We start from the raw sequence: 13,287 nt of genomic DNA, 5'->3' as shown, positions 1-13,287 counted from the left end.
AAATATATTAAACACATTTTATAAATGATTTTCACCAAGGACTAAAGTGTATTAAAAGTTTACATTCTTCAGGAAATTTAATTAACTAGAATATTCCATTCTCTTTTTTGCAGGGTGGCCAGGGGAACTTTCTGGTAAGCACCGTAAAGTCTGATGGGCAAATTCTAAAAGAGTTGTAGCACTTAGAATATTCCATTCTGATTGAGAATTTACACTAGTATATTCATTACTATAAACATCAAAATATTAGGGGCAAGTCAACACTTACCAAGATGTCTAAATGGTGAATGCGCAGATGGGATTGGAGATTTCAAGACCTGAGAACTTAAAAAAAAATATTTTGAACCAGTACGACATCTATATTTCCAATCATTGTTGGGGGAAAAAGGCATCAATTAGATTTTTTTCACTGTTATAATAACTTTAATTTATCTTGCATTTTACAGAAGTCTATGAACAATTTTTAAAAAGCACCTCCTTACCCCATAGCACGTTTCTCTGATAGTTGTTAAAGTAGGCAAGGAGTATGTCAACAGCTTGAGCATCAGCGTCTTGCAAGGATTTCAGACCAACCAACCACTCTCCAAACAACTTGGCAGCTTTTTAATCTTGTTTTTAATACAACGGTATATCCACTCTAATGGCAAACCTGTCCAGCCACATCTCCACAACATGCTTTGCAAAGTCAGTGATTAGCAAATTAGTTAGCTTTGGCACGGAGCTGTGCTTGCTTGCCAGTGACAGCCTGGAAGCGGGTTTTGATACTGGCAACAGAACATCTAGAGTGACAAGTTTCGCACTGCAGGAAATAGAGTCGCGTGTCCTTCTGCAGGATTGTGTCTGGTGATTGGCATGTGTGACAAGTGACATATTCCTTGATATATCTTCTCAAGACATTTTCTCTATTTCTGTTGGAATCTTTTTTTGATTACAAGTTGATTATTACCATCTATAGAACCACTTGTACCCAATTCAGCCAACGAAAATGCAAGATGTTTGGGCTGACGATGTAATAGTTAATAGGTATCTGCAAAGTTGACAAAAGAAGTTTTCTGCCGGGCACGGTGGCTCACGTCTGTAATCCCAGCACTTTGGGAGGCCGAGGCGGGCAGATCACGAGGTCAGGAGATCAAGACCATCCTGGCTAACACGATGAAACCCCGTCTCTACTAAAAATACAAAAAATTAGCCGGGCGTAGTGGCAGGTGCCTGTAGTCCCAGCTACTCGGGAGGCTGAGGCAGGAGAATGGTGTGAACCCGGGAGGCGGAGCTTAGTCCCAGCTACTCGGGAGGCTGAGGCAGGAGAATGGTGTGAACCCGGGAGGCGGAGCTTGCAGTGAGCCGAGATCGCGCCACTGCACTCCAGCCTGGGCGGCAGAGCCAGACTCCGTCTCAAAAAAATAAGGAAGTTTTCTTGGTTCCTACTTGTACGACCTGTGGAGGTTTCATGACAAATTTCCTTTTCTCCCCAGCAACCATATCTAGATTCTTTTCTGTCATGATGTTGAACACTCGATTCAGCAGCTCCTTATATGTGTAGTCTCTTTCTGAGCCTGCCCAAGCAGGGCCTGATTACTGAATGAAACACCATCATGATTTTTTCTGTCTTCATCTTCTAGAGCTTCATCTTTCTCTAGTATTTCATCCTCATCTGAGAACTTGATCTTCTTCTTTTTCTACTTTTTATTGCCAAGCATAATGTCAAGGTCATCCTCTGGTTCAGCTGATTCTCTAACATTACTTTCAATCTGAAGATCCTTTACACCTTCTTCAGCTTCATCAATATCCAATATCTTTTTAGTTTTTTTTCTTTTTTCTTTTGATTAAAGAAGTTCAAGTCATCTAGATCATCAGGAGCATATTTTTTCCTACTGTCCTCTTCTTCAGCTTCCAAGTCTTTGTCCTCGGTTGGCTCTGGCTCCACTTCTTTTGTTTCTGAAGGCTGAGTTTCCTCTGTTTGGGTATCCCCTTCCTCACCTAACATAAAAGACTTCTTCTCCTTTTTCTTCTGTCTACCGAGTAGCTGGGATTACAGGCATGCGGCACCACGTCCGGCTAGTTTTGTATTTTTAGTAGAGACGGGGGTTTCTCCATGTTAGGCTGGTCTTGAACTCCCGACCTCAGGTGATCCACCCGCCTTGGCCTCCCAAAGTGCTGGAATTACAAGTGTGAGCCGCCACGCCCAGCCCAATCAGATTTTAAGAGCAAGAAAAGTAGGACTGAGAAGAGAATTGTTAACAAGGAAAGAGGAAAAAAGTCTTAGGGCGTAATTAAAAAAAAAATATTACAGAGTTTGGTGAAAGGAAAACTGAGTATAAATGGTCTCTACGATAAGGAAGAATTCCACGGTCAGCTCAGCCTATGTGGGCTAGAAATAAAGTGGGTGATGGGCCATTTATTATCATTCATTTATTTTGTTCTAATTTTGCTTTTTGCCTGGGATACTTTTAGACAATCTCTGTGTAAGTTTCCCTTAGAATTTTACCTTGGGAGAAGGTGATTCAAACGTTGAGGCATAAAAACCTTAGAAGACAGAAAACTCGTTAACCATTAATGATAAAATTTTATTAATATACATCACACATTTTATTTACATTTGTGCTATAACAGAGATTTTTGAGAATTCAGAAGAAATCCTATTTTTGAGAAATATAATAAAACTAATCAAAGATGCAGGATAAAATCATTAGGTGTATATATAAAGAATTTAATTAACATAGGTTTAATTTTTCAAAAATAACATACTCATAATGAATATTTATTGATGCCCATAATGTACTGTTACTGATATCAACATATCACAAATATTCTAGTAATAGCCGAGTACCATGGCTTGCACCTGTAACCCCAGCTACTTGGGAGGGTGAGGCAGGAGGATTGCTTGAGGCCAGGAGTTCAAGACCAGCCTGGGCAACATAGTGAGACCTGGTCCCTAAAAAAATAAAAATAAAAAAATTCTATAATGGGCCGGGCATGGTAGCTCATGCCTGTAATCCCAAAACTTTGGGAGGCCAAGGTGGGTGGATCATGAGGTCAGGAGATCGAGACCATTCTGGCCAACACAGTGAAACCCCATCTGTACTAAAAATACAAAAATTAGCTGGGTGTGATGGCGCATGCCTGTAATCCCAGCTACTTGGGAAGCTGAGGCAGGAGAATCGGTTGAACCCAGGAGGTGGAGATTGCAGTGAGCCAAGATTGCACCACTGCACTCCAACCTGGTGACAGAGCAAGACTCTGTCTCAAAGAAAAAAAAAATTCTATAATGTTAACAATTTATGGCAAATAGTTTGCAATATATATACATTTTATCATTTAACAATAAAAAATTAAACTAGGTTCCAGATAGGCAAAAGAAAACAAGTTAATGGCAATAAATATTCAGTTTAAAATGAATATTATAATTTTAAGTAAAATAGTTGTGAACGTAAATTACTTAGAATGTATATTTCTAAAGATAAAGTTCTTTGACCTCATTGTAAAAGTAGCTGAATCAGTGATTTATCTCAATCCAATATAATAAAGTACAAACTTAATTTGCCTATGGAAGGTAAAATGTCCAAGGCTAAGACTGCATATTGTTTCCTTACTACTTTTATGAAAGTTCCATTAGAAATGACAGCAACATTTTACCTTTATAGAATATCTGTGTCAAAAAAATATTTTAGTAATGTATAAAATTAAACTCAGGGCTGGGCCAGGTGGCTCACACCTAAAATCCCAGTACTTTGGGAGGCCAAGGTGGGTGGATCATGAGGTCAGGAGTTCAAGACCAGCCTGGCCAACATGGTGAAACCCCGTCTCTGCTAAAAATACAAAAATTAGCCAGGTGTGGTGGCACATGCCTGTAATCCCAGCTACTCGAGAGGCTGAAGCAGGAGAACTGCTTGAACCCAGGAGGTAGAGGTTGCAGTGAGCCGAGATCACGCCACTGCACTCCAGCCTGGGCGAAAGAGCAAGACTCCATCTCAAATAAAAATAAAAATAAAAATAAAGTCAAGTACAGAGAAGGATATAAGAAAATCAACATGTTAATTATGAAGCATGGATATGATACAGTTCTCATATCATACGATATCTTTATTTGGCTTTGCAGGAAAGACACTGAATCATACCCAGGTAGTATATCCCTACTTGGCAGCAATATTTTTTCTTCAAAAAAATGTTTATTCACATTCTGAGAGAATGCAGAAAATAAACAAAAATTTAAAAAATTAAAATTGTATGCTTTGTGATAAAAATACTTCCCATAGAATGTTTATATTTGAATCTTTTAATATAGTTAAATTTTTTTGTTTTCTTTTTACTTTTTTCTTTTTCTTAGAGGCAGGGTCTCACCACATTGCCCAGGCTGGTCTTGACCTCCTGGCCTCAAGCAATCCTCCTGCCTTGGCCTCCCAAAATTTTGGGATTACAGGCATGACCCACTGTGCCTGGCCTATAGTTAAACTTCTATTAAATTTTAAGATATTCTATTAGGAAAATTTCAGAGGGAATGTGGGTAGAAACCACCAAAACTACTATTCTTTATACCATGGCTCTTTGGTATGTAGGTAAGACCTTGTCCCTCTCATTAACAATGATTTATTGCACCAGTGTCAGCTCCTTCAAGTTTTGTCAGCTTGTATTATTTTTCCTGTTTAGTGCAGTTATAGGTCAAATTTCCATTTCTCCATCACCTTTGTTCCCACTACTGTTAAAGGGGATATTGCATTCTGACAAAATATACCAGCGCTAAAGGACTCATAATGCAGCCATGGGATCTAATGATCACCTCTACTTTGTTTTACATACTTTCCTCTTCCTCTGCCATCTCTGGGATAAACAGACCCTAGAATAGGAAATTCCTCAGATGAATCTGAATAATTCCCTTGTAAACAAATTATTTTGACAGAAAAGCACATACACAATCCCTCAGCCTGATGCTGTTCTCCCCTTCTCTCTATAAACCAAGATGCTCCTTGTCTTCAAATGCCAACGAATCATCTGTTTCACAGAACCATTCATAGAGAATCCAATGCCACCTCTCTGCTTACTCCACAGAGTGATTACTTTATGTCTCATTTTCCAGAGCTGTTTAGTATACCTGGCTTTACACCTTCTTTGAATATATTTGTATCTTTTTCTCATGTTTTCTCTCCTTCACTACATTGCTAATGCTTCAATATTAGATACAAGGGTTGGCCAGGCTCGGTGGCTCATGCCTGTAATCCCAGCACTTTGGGAGGCCAAGGCAGGCGGATCACGAGGTCAAGAGATTGAGACCATCCTGGCTAACACAGTGAAACCCTGTCTGTACTAAAAATACAAAAAATTAGCTGGGTGTGGTGGCAGGCACCTGTAGTCCCAGCTACTCAGGAGGCTGAGGCAGGAGAATCGCTTGAACCCAGGAGGCAGAGGTTGCAGTGAGCTGAGATCACACCACCATGCTCCAGCCTGGTGACAGAGCAAGACTCCGTCTCAAAAAAAAAAAAGAAATTAGACACAAGTTTGTTCTAACCAGGAACGGACTAATATTTGCCTGCAGTCCTATGAATTCAAATGAAACATTTTAATTTTTTCCTAGTTCCAAAATTTCATTCAAATCTATCCCCCACCTTCCAACCCCCCAGAACCAAGGTCCTAGTTCAGGCTCTCATTGTTTCTCACCTGATGACTGCAATAATCTTCTAATTATTTACCTAGCCTTCACTCTCTGACCTCTGACAATCGTCTTTGATTTCTTTCCCAGTTATCTTTCTAAAACACAGTTCTGATGGTGTCACTCCCTAGCCTAAAAGCCTTCCATGGCTCCCACTGCCTACAAAATTAAATCCCTTTGGTATTCAAGGATTTACAACCTAATCCTATCCTCCCTTTGTAATCCCATTTCCAATCACCCTTGCTACTCTATGCTATATGCTATTGTTTTTTGTGTTTTTTTTCATTTTTTAATTTTTACTGTTTGAGACAAGGTCTTACTCTGCTGCTCAGGCTGGAGTGCAATGGTACAATCGTAGCTCCCTGTAACCTCTAACTCCTGGGCTCAAGCAATCCTCCCACCTCAGCCTTAAAAGTAGCTAGGGCTACAGGCATGTGCCATCACACTCAGCTAATTTTTTTATTTTTCTTTATTTTTGAGACTGAGTCTAGCTCTATTGCCCAGGCTGGAGTGCAGAGGCACAATGTTGGCTCACTGCAACTGCCACCTCCCAGGTTCAAGCCATTCTCCTGCCTCAGCCTCCCGTGTAGCTGGGATTACAGGCATCTGCCACCATGCCTGGCTAATTTTTGTATTTTTAGTAGAGATGGGGTTTCACCATGTTGGCCAGGCTGGTCTCAAACTCCTGACCTCAAGTGATCCACCAGCCTTGGCCTCCCAAAGTGCTGGGATTACAGGCATGAGCCACTGCACCAGGCCCCCACCTAATTTTTTAGAAAATATTTTTGCAGAGTCAGGGTCTTGCCATGTTGCCTAGGCTGGTGTCAAACTACTGACCTCAAGTGATCCTCCCACCTCAGCTTCCCAAAGTGCTGGAATCAAAGGAGTGAGCCACTGTACCTGGTTTGGTAAACAAAAATGTTTACCAAATACATTTTTGCATATCCCTATCTTCCTTCACTTTCTCTTCCTAAAATGAGCTTCTTCACCTATTCATATTTTGCTCTGTAAAACAATCCAGCTCTACAGGATCACCTCCTAACACCTTTCTTCCTGTTCCTAGTCAAACTTGTCCTCCTTTCTGAGGCATGCTGTTTATGTCTGTTTTACACTTGCCATCTTCTCTATACTCTAGAAGTAGTCCTGTCTTTCTTTATCTCCCCTAAGCTGTGAACAACTTGAGAGCATGGGTGATGATTTATTCCTCTTTCTATGGCCACAGCCTAGCAAGTGGAGTGGGAGGAGGAGAGTACCTGTCCCTGCGAAATGAAATTTTTTTTTTTTTTTTTGAGATAGGGTCTTACTCTGTTACCCAGGCTGGAATTGCAATGGCACAATCAGGGCTCACCGCAGCCTTGACCTCCCGGGCTTAAACAATCCTCCCGCCTCAGTCCCCCAGTTATCTGGGACTACAGGTGTGGGCCACCATGCCTGGTTAATTTTCTTTTTTTTTTTTTTTGAGACAGAGTTTCACTCTTGTTGCCCAGGCTGGAGTGCAATGGCGTGATCTCGGCTCACCGCAACTTCTGCCTCCCTGGTTCAAGCAATTCTCCTGCCTCAGCCTCCCGAGTAGCTGGGATTACAGGCATGCACCACCTCACCCGGCTAATTTTGTATTTTTAGTAGAGACGGAGTTTCTCCATGTGGGTCAGGCCGGTCTTGAACTCCCGACCTCAGGTGATCCGCCCACCTTGGCCTCCCAAAGTGTTGGGGTTACAGGCGTGAGCCACTGTGCCCAGCCCTGCCCAGCTACTTTTGTTCATTTTTTGTAGAGGTGGAATCTCCCTATGTTGCCCAGGCTGTTGTCAAACTCCTGGACTCAAGCCATCCTCCCTCCTCGACCTCCCAAAGTGCTGAGATTATAGGCATGAACTACCACGCCTGAAGGAAAGTATTTCTCCTGTTTTAAGGACATGGGACAATTTCAAGCCTGTTTCTTGGAAGTAGTTCACATTCTTTAATTACAGACATTCACCTGATCATGGCGGGTGTGGTGGCTCACGCCTGTAAACACAGCACTTTGAGAGGCCAAGGCAGGAGAATCACTTCAGCCCAGGAGTTGGAGACCAGCCTGGGCAATATAGCGAGACCCTGTCTCATCTCTCTCTCTCTCTAGGTATATATAAAAGACATTCACCTGACCTGAGGAGTTCAGAGACCTTATAAACTGCTCTAGCTAGAAGTCAAGTTGGTAACTTGTGAGACAGGGAAGTTAAGCGTCTAAATTAACGTTATCAAACTCAAAAATCTATACACTGCATTCATTCTCTACATTTATTCTGTGCAAGCCCTCTAGGTATTAGAATCTAGGAAAAGGAAATTTTACACTTAAGAACACCTGTGCTCCCTTAACATATACCAAAATATTTGATAAATGACACAGTATTTTGAATTTGTAGGTGGCTGGCTTTTCTTTTGCAGACCACACCTGTTAATATCACCTGGCCCTGTCTTGGGATCTACATGTAGTCTTGTCACCACTGGTCAATTGGCACATGGTTTTCCGAACATCAGTCGCCTGGGACAGCTCTGTAATTACTTGTTAATTACTTGAGTCGAATGATTCCGAACTCATGGTAGTTGCTTCGCCTTCATTGATCATTCACCATTTGGTTCTGTGCCAGCAGGATGCCCGGCTGCTTGGTCACAGGCTTGCGCAAGCTGGCACCAGGATCGTGGCCTCTTTAAGTCAACTTCTGGCTGAGGGAATCCGGCGACACTAGCCCGCGGGGAAGAAGGGCTGAAGGTGGAGCAGGGGGACACGCCGCGTCCCACCAGACGTACGCCGCGACGCCTGCTGGTGGGTATTACCCGGGACCTCAAAGCGGCCGCCCGCCGATCCTCAGCGCCAAGCCACGGCCGGATGCGCTCAGGGCGGACCCGCGCGGCCCGGCCCCTCAGGGAGCCCGGGTGGGGGCGGGGCGGGGCGGGGCGGGGCGCGGCGCGCGCGGCGAGGGAGGGGCGCGCGCGGGGCGGGGGCGCGCGGCCTGTGGCGCCGTCACCCGGCAGACTCCGGAGGGTAGAGCGCTGTGCCGGTTCCGCTGCCGCTGGCCAGGAGCGCGCGGACAGTTCGGGGCTGCGCCGGAGGCCGGCCCGCCTTCCCGGGGGTTCCGTTATCATGTCGCTGAGGCAGCGCCTGGCCCAGCTGGTTGGGCGTCTGCAGGACCCGCAGAAAGTGGCCCGTTTCCAGCGGCTGTGCGGGGTGGAAGCGCCGCCGCGCCGCTCAGCAGACCAGAGGGAGGATGAGAAGGCGGAGGCGCCTCTCGCCGGAGACCCTCGACTGCGAGGGCGGCAGCCAGGGGCGCCTGGAGGCCCCCAGCCGCCCGGGAGCGACCGCAGTCAGTGCCCGGCCAAGCCGGACGGCGGCGGCGCCCCCAACGGCGTGCGGAACGGGCTGGCGGCCGAGCTGGGCCCGGCCTCGCCGCGGCGCGCGGGCGGCCTGCGCCGCAACTCGCTGACGGGCGAGGAGGGCCAGCTGGCCCGCGTGAGCAACTGGCCGCTCTACTGCCTGTTCTGCTTCGGCACGGAGCTGGGCAACGAACTCTTCTACATCCTGTTCTTCCCCTTCTGGATCTGGAACCTGGACCCTCTGGTGGGCCGGAGGCTCGTGGTCATCTGGGTGCTGGTCATGTACCTGGGCCAGTGCACCAAGGACATCATCCGCTGGCCGAGGCCCGCCTCGCCGCCCGTGGTCAAGTTGGAGGTCTTCTACAACTCTGAGTACAGCATGCCCTCCACCCATGCCATGTCCGGCACCGCCATCCCCATTTCTATGATCCTCCTCACCTATGGCCGCTGGCAGGTAAGGTTCCTTCTCGTCCTGTTCAGCCTGGGGGAGTTCAAAGAACTCGGAGTTCTCTTTGCTCTCTGCATTTATTTTAATTCGACCGTTCCCCTCCAAAGCCTCTCTTTCCACAGGTTTTCACAATACTCGCAAACAGGCCCTTTCTGGGTTTTGAAAAATTAAGTGATTGGGGGAAACTGGATACTTAGCCGTTGAATTCTATTTTAATATTAAATTCCAATTTAATGCCTTAGAACCCAAAGGACACACTTTTCCTAGAGTAATACATTGTCATTGGGCTTTGGTTGAGTTTTTTAAACGGCTTTAATTCTTGTAATGCACAGTGGAAGTGAATTTTTTAAATAATCGCTATGTAAACTAAGACCCAGTTTCACCGTAATATATGGTGCCTTCCCTAAAACTGTTTCAGAAAGAGGTAAAGTCATTAGCTTTACCGTGAGACAGTGTTTACAAAACCTTAGTGTAATTCCAAAACAAACATGCTAGTTCCAAGCAATGAAGTAATCGATTTTCATCGAAGTTCCCTTTATGGAAGTTAATGGAGCACAGTGTGAGTTCTGTTTTTAAGGGGTGTGGTTGCTACTTTGCTGATAAAGTTTGATTATCTTCTGGATCACTAATCTGTAGTATCTAACACTTGTTGAGCTACAACTGTAATACTATAGTGTTATTGCCTCATTAACTCTAAAAATGCATGGTTTAAAAGTTATTCTTAAAGATAGGGCTCTTGATCAGACTAGTGGGTTTATAAAAATGGCAAATATGACAGCAGGGTCAGCCTGACAATCAGGGAAAGTTTTGTTGTTTTTTTTAACCCTCTCTGAAAACTGCCAAGGGAAGAGTTTTTAATGGTAATCGTTTTTATTTTGCTTACTTCTTTTGGCCTTCCATTGTTTATCTGTCTTTGAATTGTAAGATTTGTTAATCCTGCAGACCAGTCCCTTATTTTAAGAATAAAGTGCGTAATTATGGAGATTCTAAGGAAATAAACTTCCTCTATTTTTTCCCCCTTTACTTCACAAAATCATTTTACATTGAGAAATACACATTCTGTGTAAAACTCCATTATGATAAGCTTACTTATCCCACATTAAATTTCAGTGTAGATAAAATTTTGTCCCCATGGATACTTCTGTGTAGTGCATCTCTCTTACAGTACATGGAAAATACGCATTGTGCATCGTAAGAATGGCAGAATTAGGAGGAAAGAGTACCATGGGAAGTTTTTTTCTGTTTAACCAAAGGAGCTATACGGTGATGTTCAGATTGTGAAGCAGTGCTACCTGTTTTGCGTAATAGATAAATATCTCGAAGTTTTCATTTAATCTAAGTATTTCCGATTTTAAGATTTTCAGTGAGCTGTGTTTGGCCTGGTGATGTTAGCTGATGATGTTTCTCTTATTTTCATGAGACTTTTAGGATTCTGTAACAATAGAGCCTTTTATGATGCCTTCTCAGTGAGTAGCTATTTTGTATGCTATTAGTATTAGCAGTCAAAGTAAGAGAAAATAGCTATTTTTGCTCTTTATTTGTTCTGGACACATACTAACTGGAAGTCTGAAAACAGTACTGCTGAATCGTTTATGGGATATTGATATTCTAACATTTGAGGGTTATTTGAATTATCAGAATAAGCTTAGATTTAGTTTTTAAACAACCTAGTATATTTAATTCAAAGTTTAAGAAATTTGCGTATCATAGAATTTTAGACTTTGAAGTAGACCGGATGTTAGAAATCACTTAGTTTCAAACTGTCATTTTACAGATGTGCAAACTGACCAGTTACATTAAAATTAATCTTGTAATGCTTTAAATTTCTTATTTTACATTTTTTCACTCTAAATTTGCATAATTTTTCGGTTAGTTGTTCTGAAAGAAAGCCTCCTGACGGAGTCTTGCTCTGTTGCCCAGGCTGGAGTGCAGTGGTGCAGTCTCGGCTCACTGCAGCCTCCGCCTCCCAGGTTCAAGCAATTCTCTGCCTCAGCCTCCCGAGTAGCTGGGATTACAGGCACCCACCACCACACCAGCTAATTTTTTAAGGATTTTTAGTAGAGACGTGGTTTCACCGTTTTGGCCAAGCTGGTCTTGAACTCCTGACCTCAGGGGATCCACCCATCTCGGCCTCCCAAAGTGCTGGGATTACAGGCGTGAGCCACTGCGCCTGGCCTAAGCCTCCTTTATATGAAAGTTCTGTGTTTATAAATGTTTGACTAATAATCCAGTACAAAAAACAAGATGGCTTTTTAACCTTTTTCCTTTTTTTTTTTCCCTAAGAGTCGGGGTCTCACTATATTGCCTAGGCTGGTCTCGAACTCCTGGGCTCAAGTTATCCTCCCTCCTTGGCCTCCCAAGTGCCAGCTTTTCCTTTTCTTTTCTTTTTCTTTTTTTTTTTTTTTAAGACGGAGTCTCGCTCTGTCGCCCAGGCTGTAGTGCTGTGGCGCAATCTCGGCTCTCTGCAATCTCCTGATCTCAATCAGGAGATTGAGACCATCCTGGCTAACACAGTGAAACCCCGTCTCTACTAAAAAATACAAAATATTAGCCGCCCCCTGCTCATCGGCCTCCCCCCCACTGGCCTCCCAGAGTGCTGGCATTACAGGCGTGAGCCACCGCGCCTGGCCTCCTTTTCCTTTTTTTTTTTTTTTTTTTTAAAGATCCTTGTTATCTATTGAAAACGAAAGTACCTTCCTTTGCTTCAGCTGTTTGGGTCCTCTACTCTGTGAATTAGTATTGTACTGCATTGGAGGCTTATATAGAAAGCCTTTCCCCTAGAAACTGGGGGAAGAATTAAATAATGAAAGCCTGGTGTTTTTCTGATAAGTTTTGGTTGGCAGTCTTGCCTATCTGCTGTGCCTCAGCTGCTTATTTGGGACAGGTATGGTTACTTATATATGCCTAGAGTGCTGAAACATCTCTTGAAACTGAGTTCTATACCATTCCTTTGTCTTGGCTTTACTACTTCACTACTACCTACTACTTAATGTTTCTGCCCTCATTGAAATTTGCTCAAGTTTCGCCACCCAGAGCATTTTAAAGTAATCCTTTCTGTTTCATTATTCCTCACTTACACTTAAAAATGACAGTATATGGCCAGGTGTAGTGGTTCATCCCTGTAATCCTAGCACTTTGGGAGGCTGAGGCGGAAGGATCCCTTGAGCCCAGGAGTTGGAGACCAGCCTGGGCAATATAGCGAGACCCTGTCTCTGCGAAAAAAAATCAAAAATCAGCTGGGCATGGTGGCACATGCCTGTAGTTCTAGCTACTAGGGAGGCTGAGGTGGGAGCATCACTTGAGCCTGGGAGGTTGAGGCTGCAGTGAGCTGTGATTGCACCACTGCACTTCAGCCTAGATGACAGGGCAAGACCCTATCTCAAAAAAAAAAAGACAGTGTACAAACTCGGGGGTTGTTTAAAAATGCAGATTTCTACATTTCCCAGGGTAAGTTTCCCAGAGATTCTGACCCATTAGATAAGTGAGGAGTGAGTTGTATTTCTTCAAGATTGCTGTCTCAGCTTCTTTGAAATTCCAGTCTTTGAATTTTTTTTTTTTTTTTTTTGAGACGAAATCTCTCTTTGTCACCCAGGCTGGAGTGTGGTGGTGTGATCTTGTTTCACTGCAAACTCTGCCTCCCCGGTTCAAGCGATTCTCCTGCCTCAGCCTCCTCAGTAGCTGGGACTACAGGCGCACACCACCATCCCCGGCTAATGTTTGTATTTTTAGTAGAGACGGGGTTTCACCATGTTGGCCAGGATGGTCTCGATCTCTTGACCTCGTGATCCACTCCCCTCAGCCTCCCAAAGTGCTGGGATTACAGACGTGAGTCACTGCACCCTGCCTGAAT

General features: G+C 43.9%; 1 protein-coding gene and 1 pseudogene across 2 annotated transcripts in view; one reads left to right on the top strand and one right to left on the bottom strand.

Moving 5' to 3' along the window:
- Nucleotides 1–400: 400 nt before the first annotated feature.
- Nucleotides 401–8,761, bottom strand: LOC100611987 (eukaryotic translation initiation factor 2 subunit 2-like; annotated as a pseudogene).
- Nucleotides 8,613–13,287, top strand: part of SGPP1 (sphingosine-1-phosphate phosphatase 1) — a 43,890-nt gene continuing 39,215 nt past the window's right edge. Inside the window, exon 1 of one of the 2 annotated variants that reach the window (XM_016926197.3) lies at nt 8,613–9,443. In XM_016926197.3, coding sequence (XP_016781686.3) covers nt 8,760–9,443 — 684 coding nt within the window. In that variant the 5' untranslated portion in view covers nt 8,613–8,759. The remainder of the gene's footprint in view (nt 9,444–13,287) is intronic. The other variant, XM_522876.8, reaches the window with a different exon arrangement.

Source organism: Pan troglodytes, chromosome 15 (assembly GCF_028858775.2).
Source record: "Pan troglodytes isolate AG18354 chromosome 15, NHGRI_mPanTro3-v2.0_pri, whole genome shotgun sequence".
In the NCBI taxonomy this organism is placed as follows: Eukaryota; Metazoa; Chordata; class Mammalia; order Primates; family Hominidae; genus Pan; species Pan troglodytes.
Note: the sequence above shows the minus strand (reverse complement) of the source record. Positions and strands in the feature narration are given on the sequence as shown.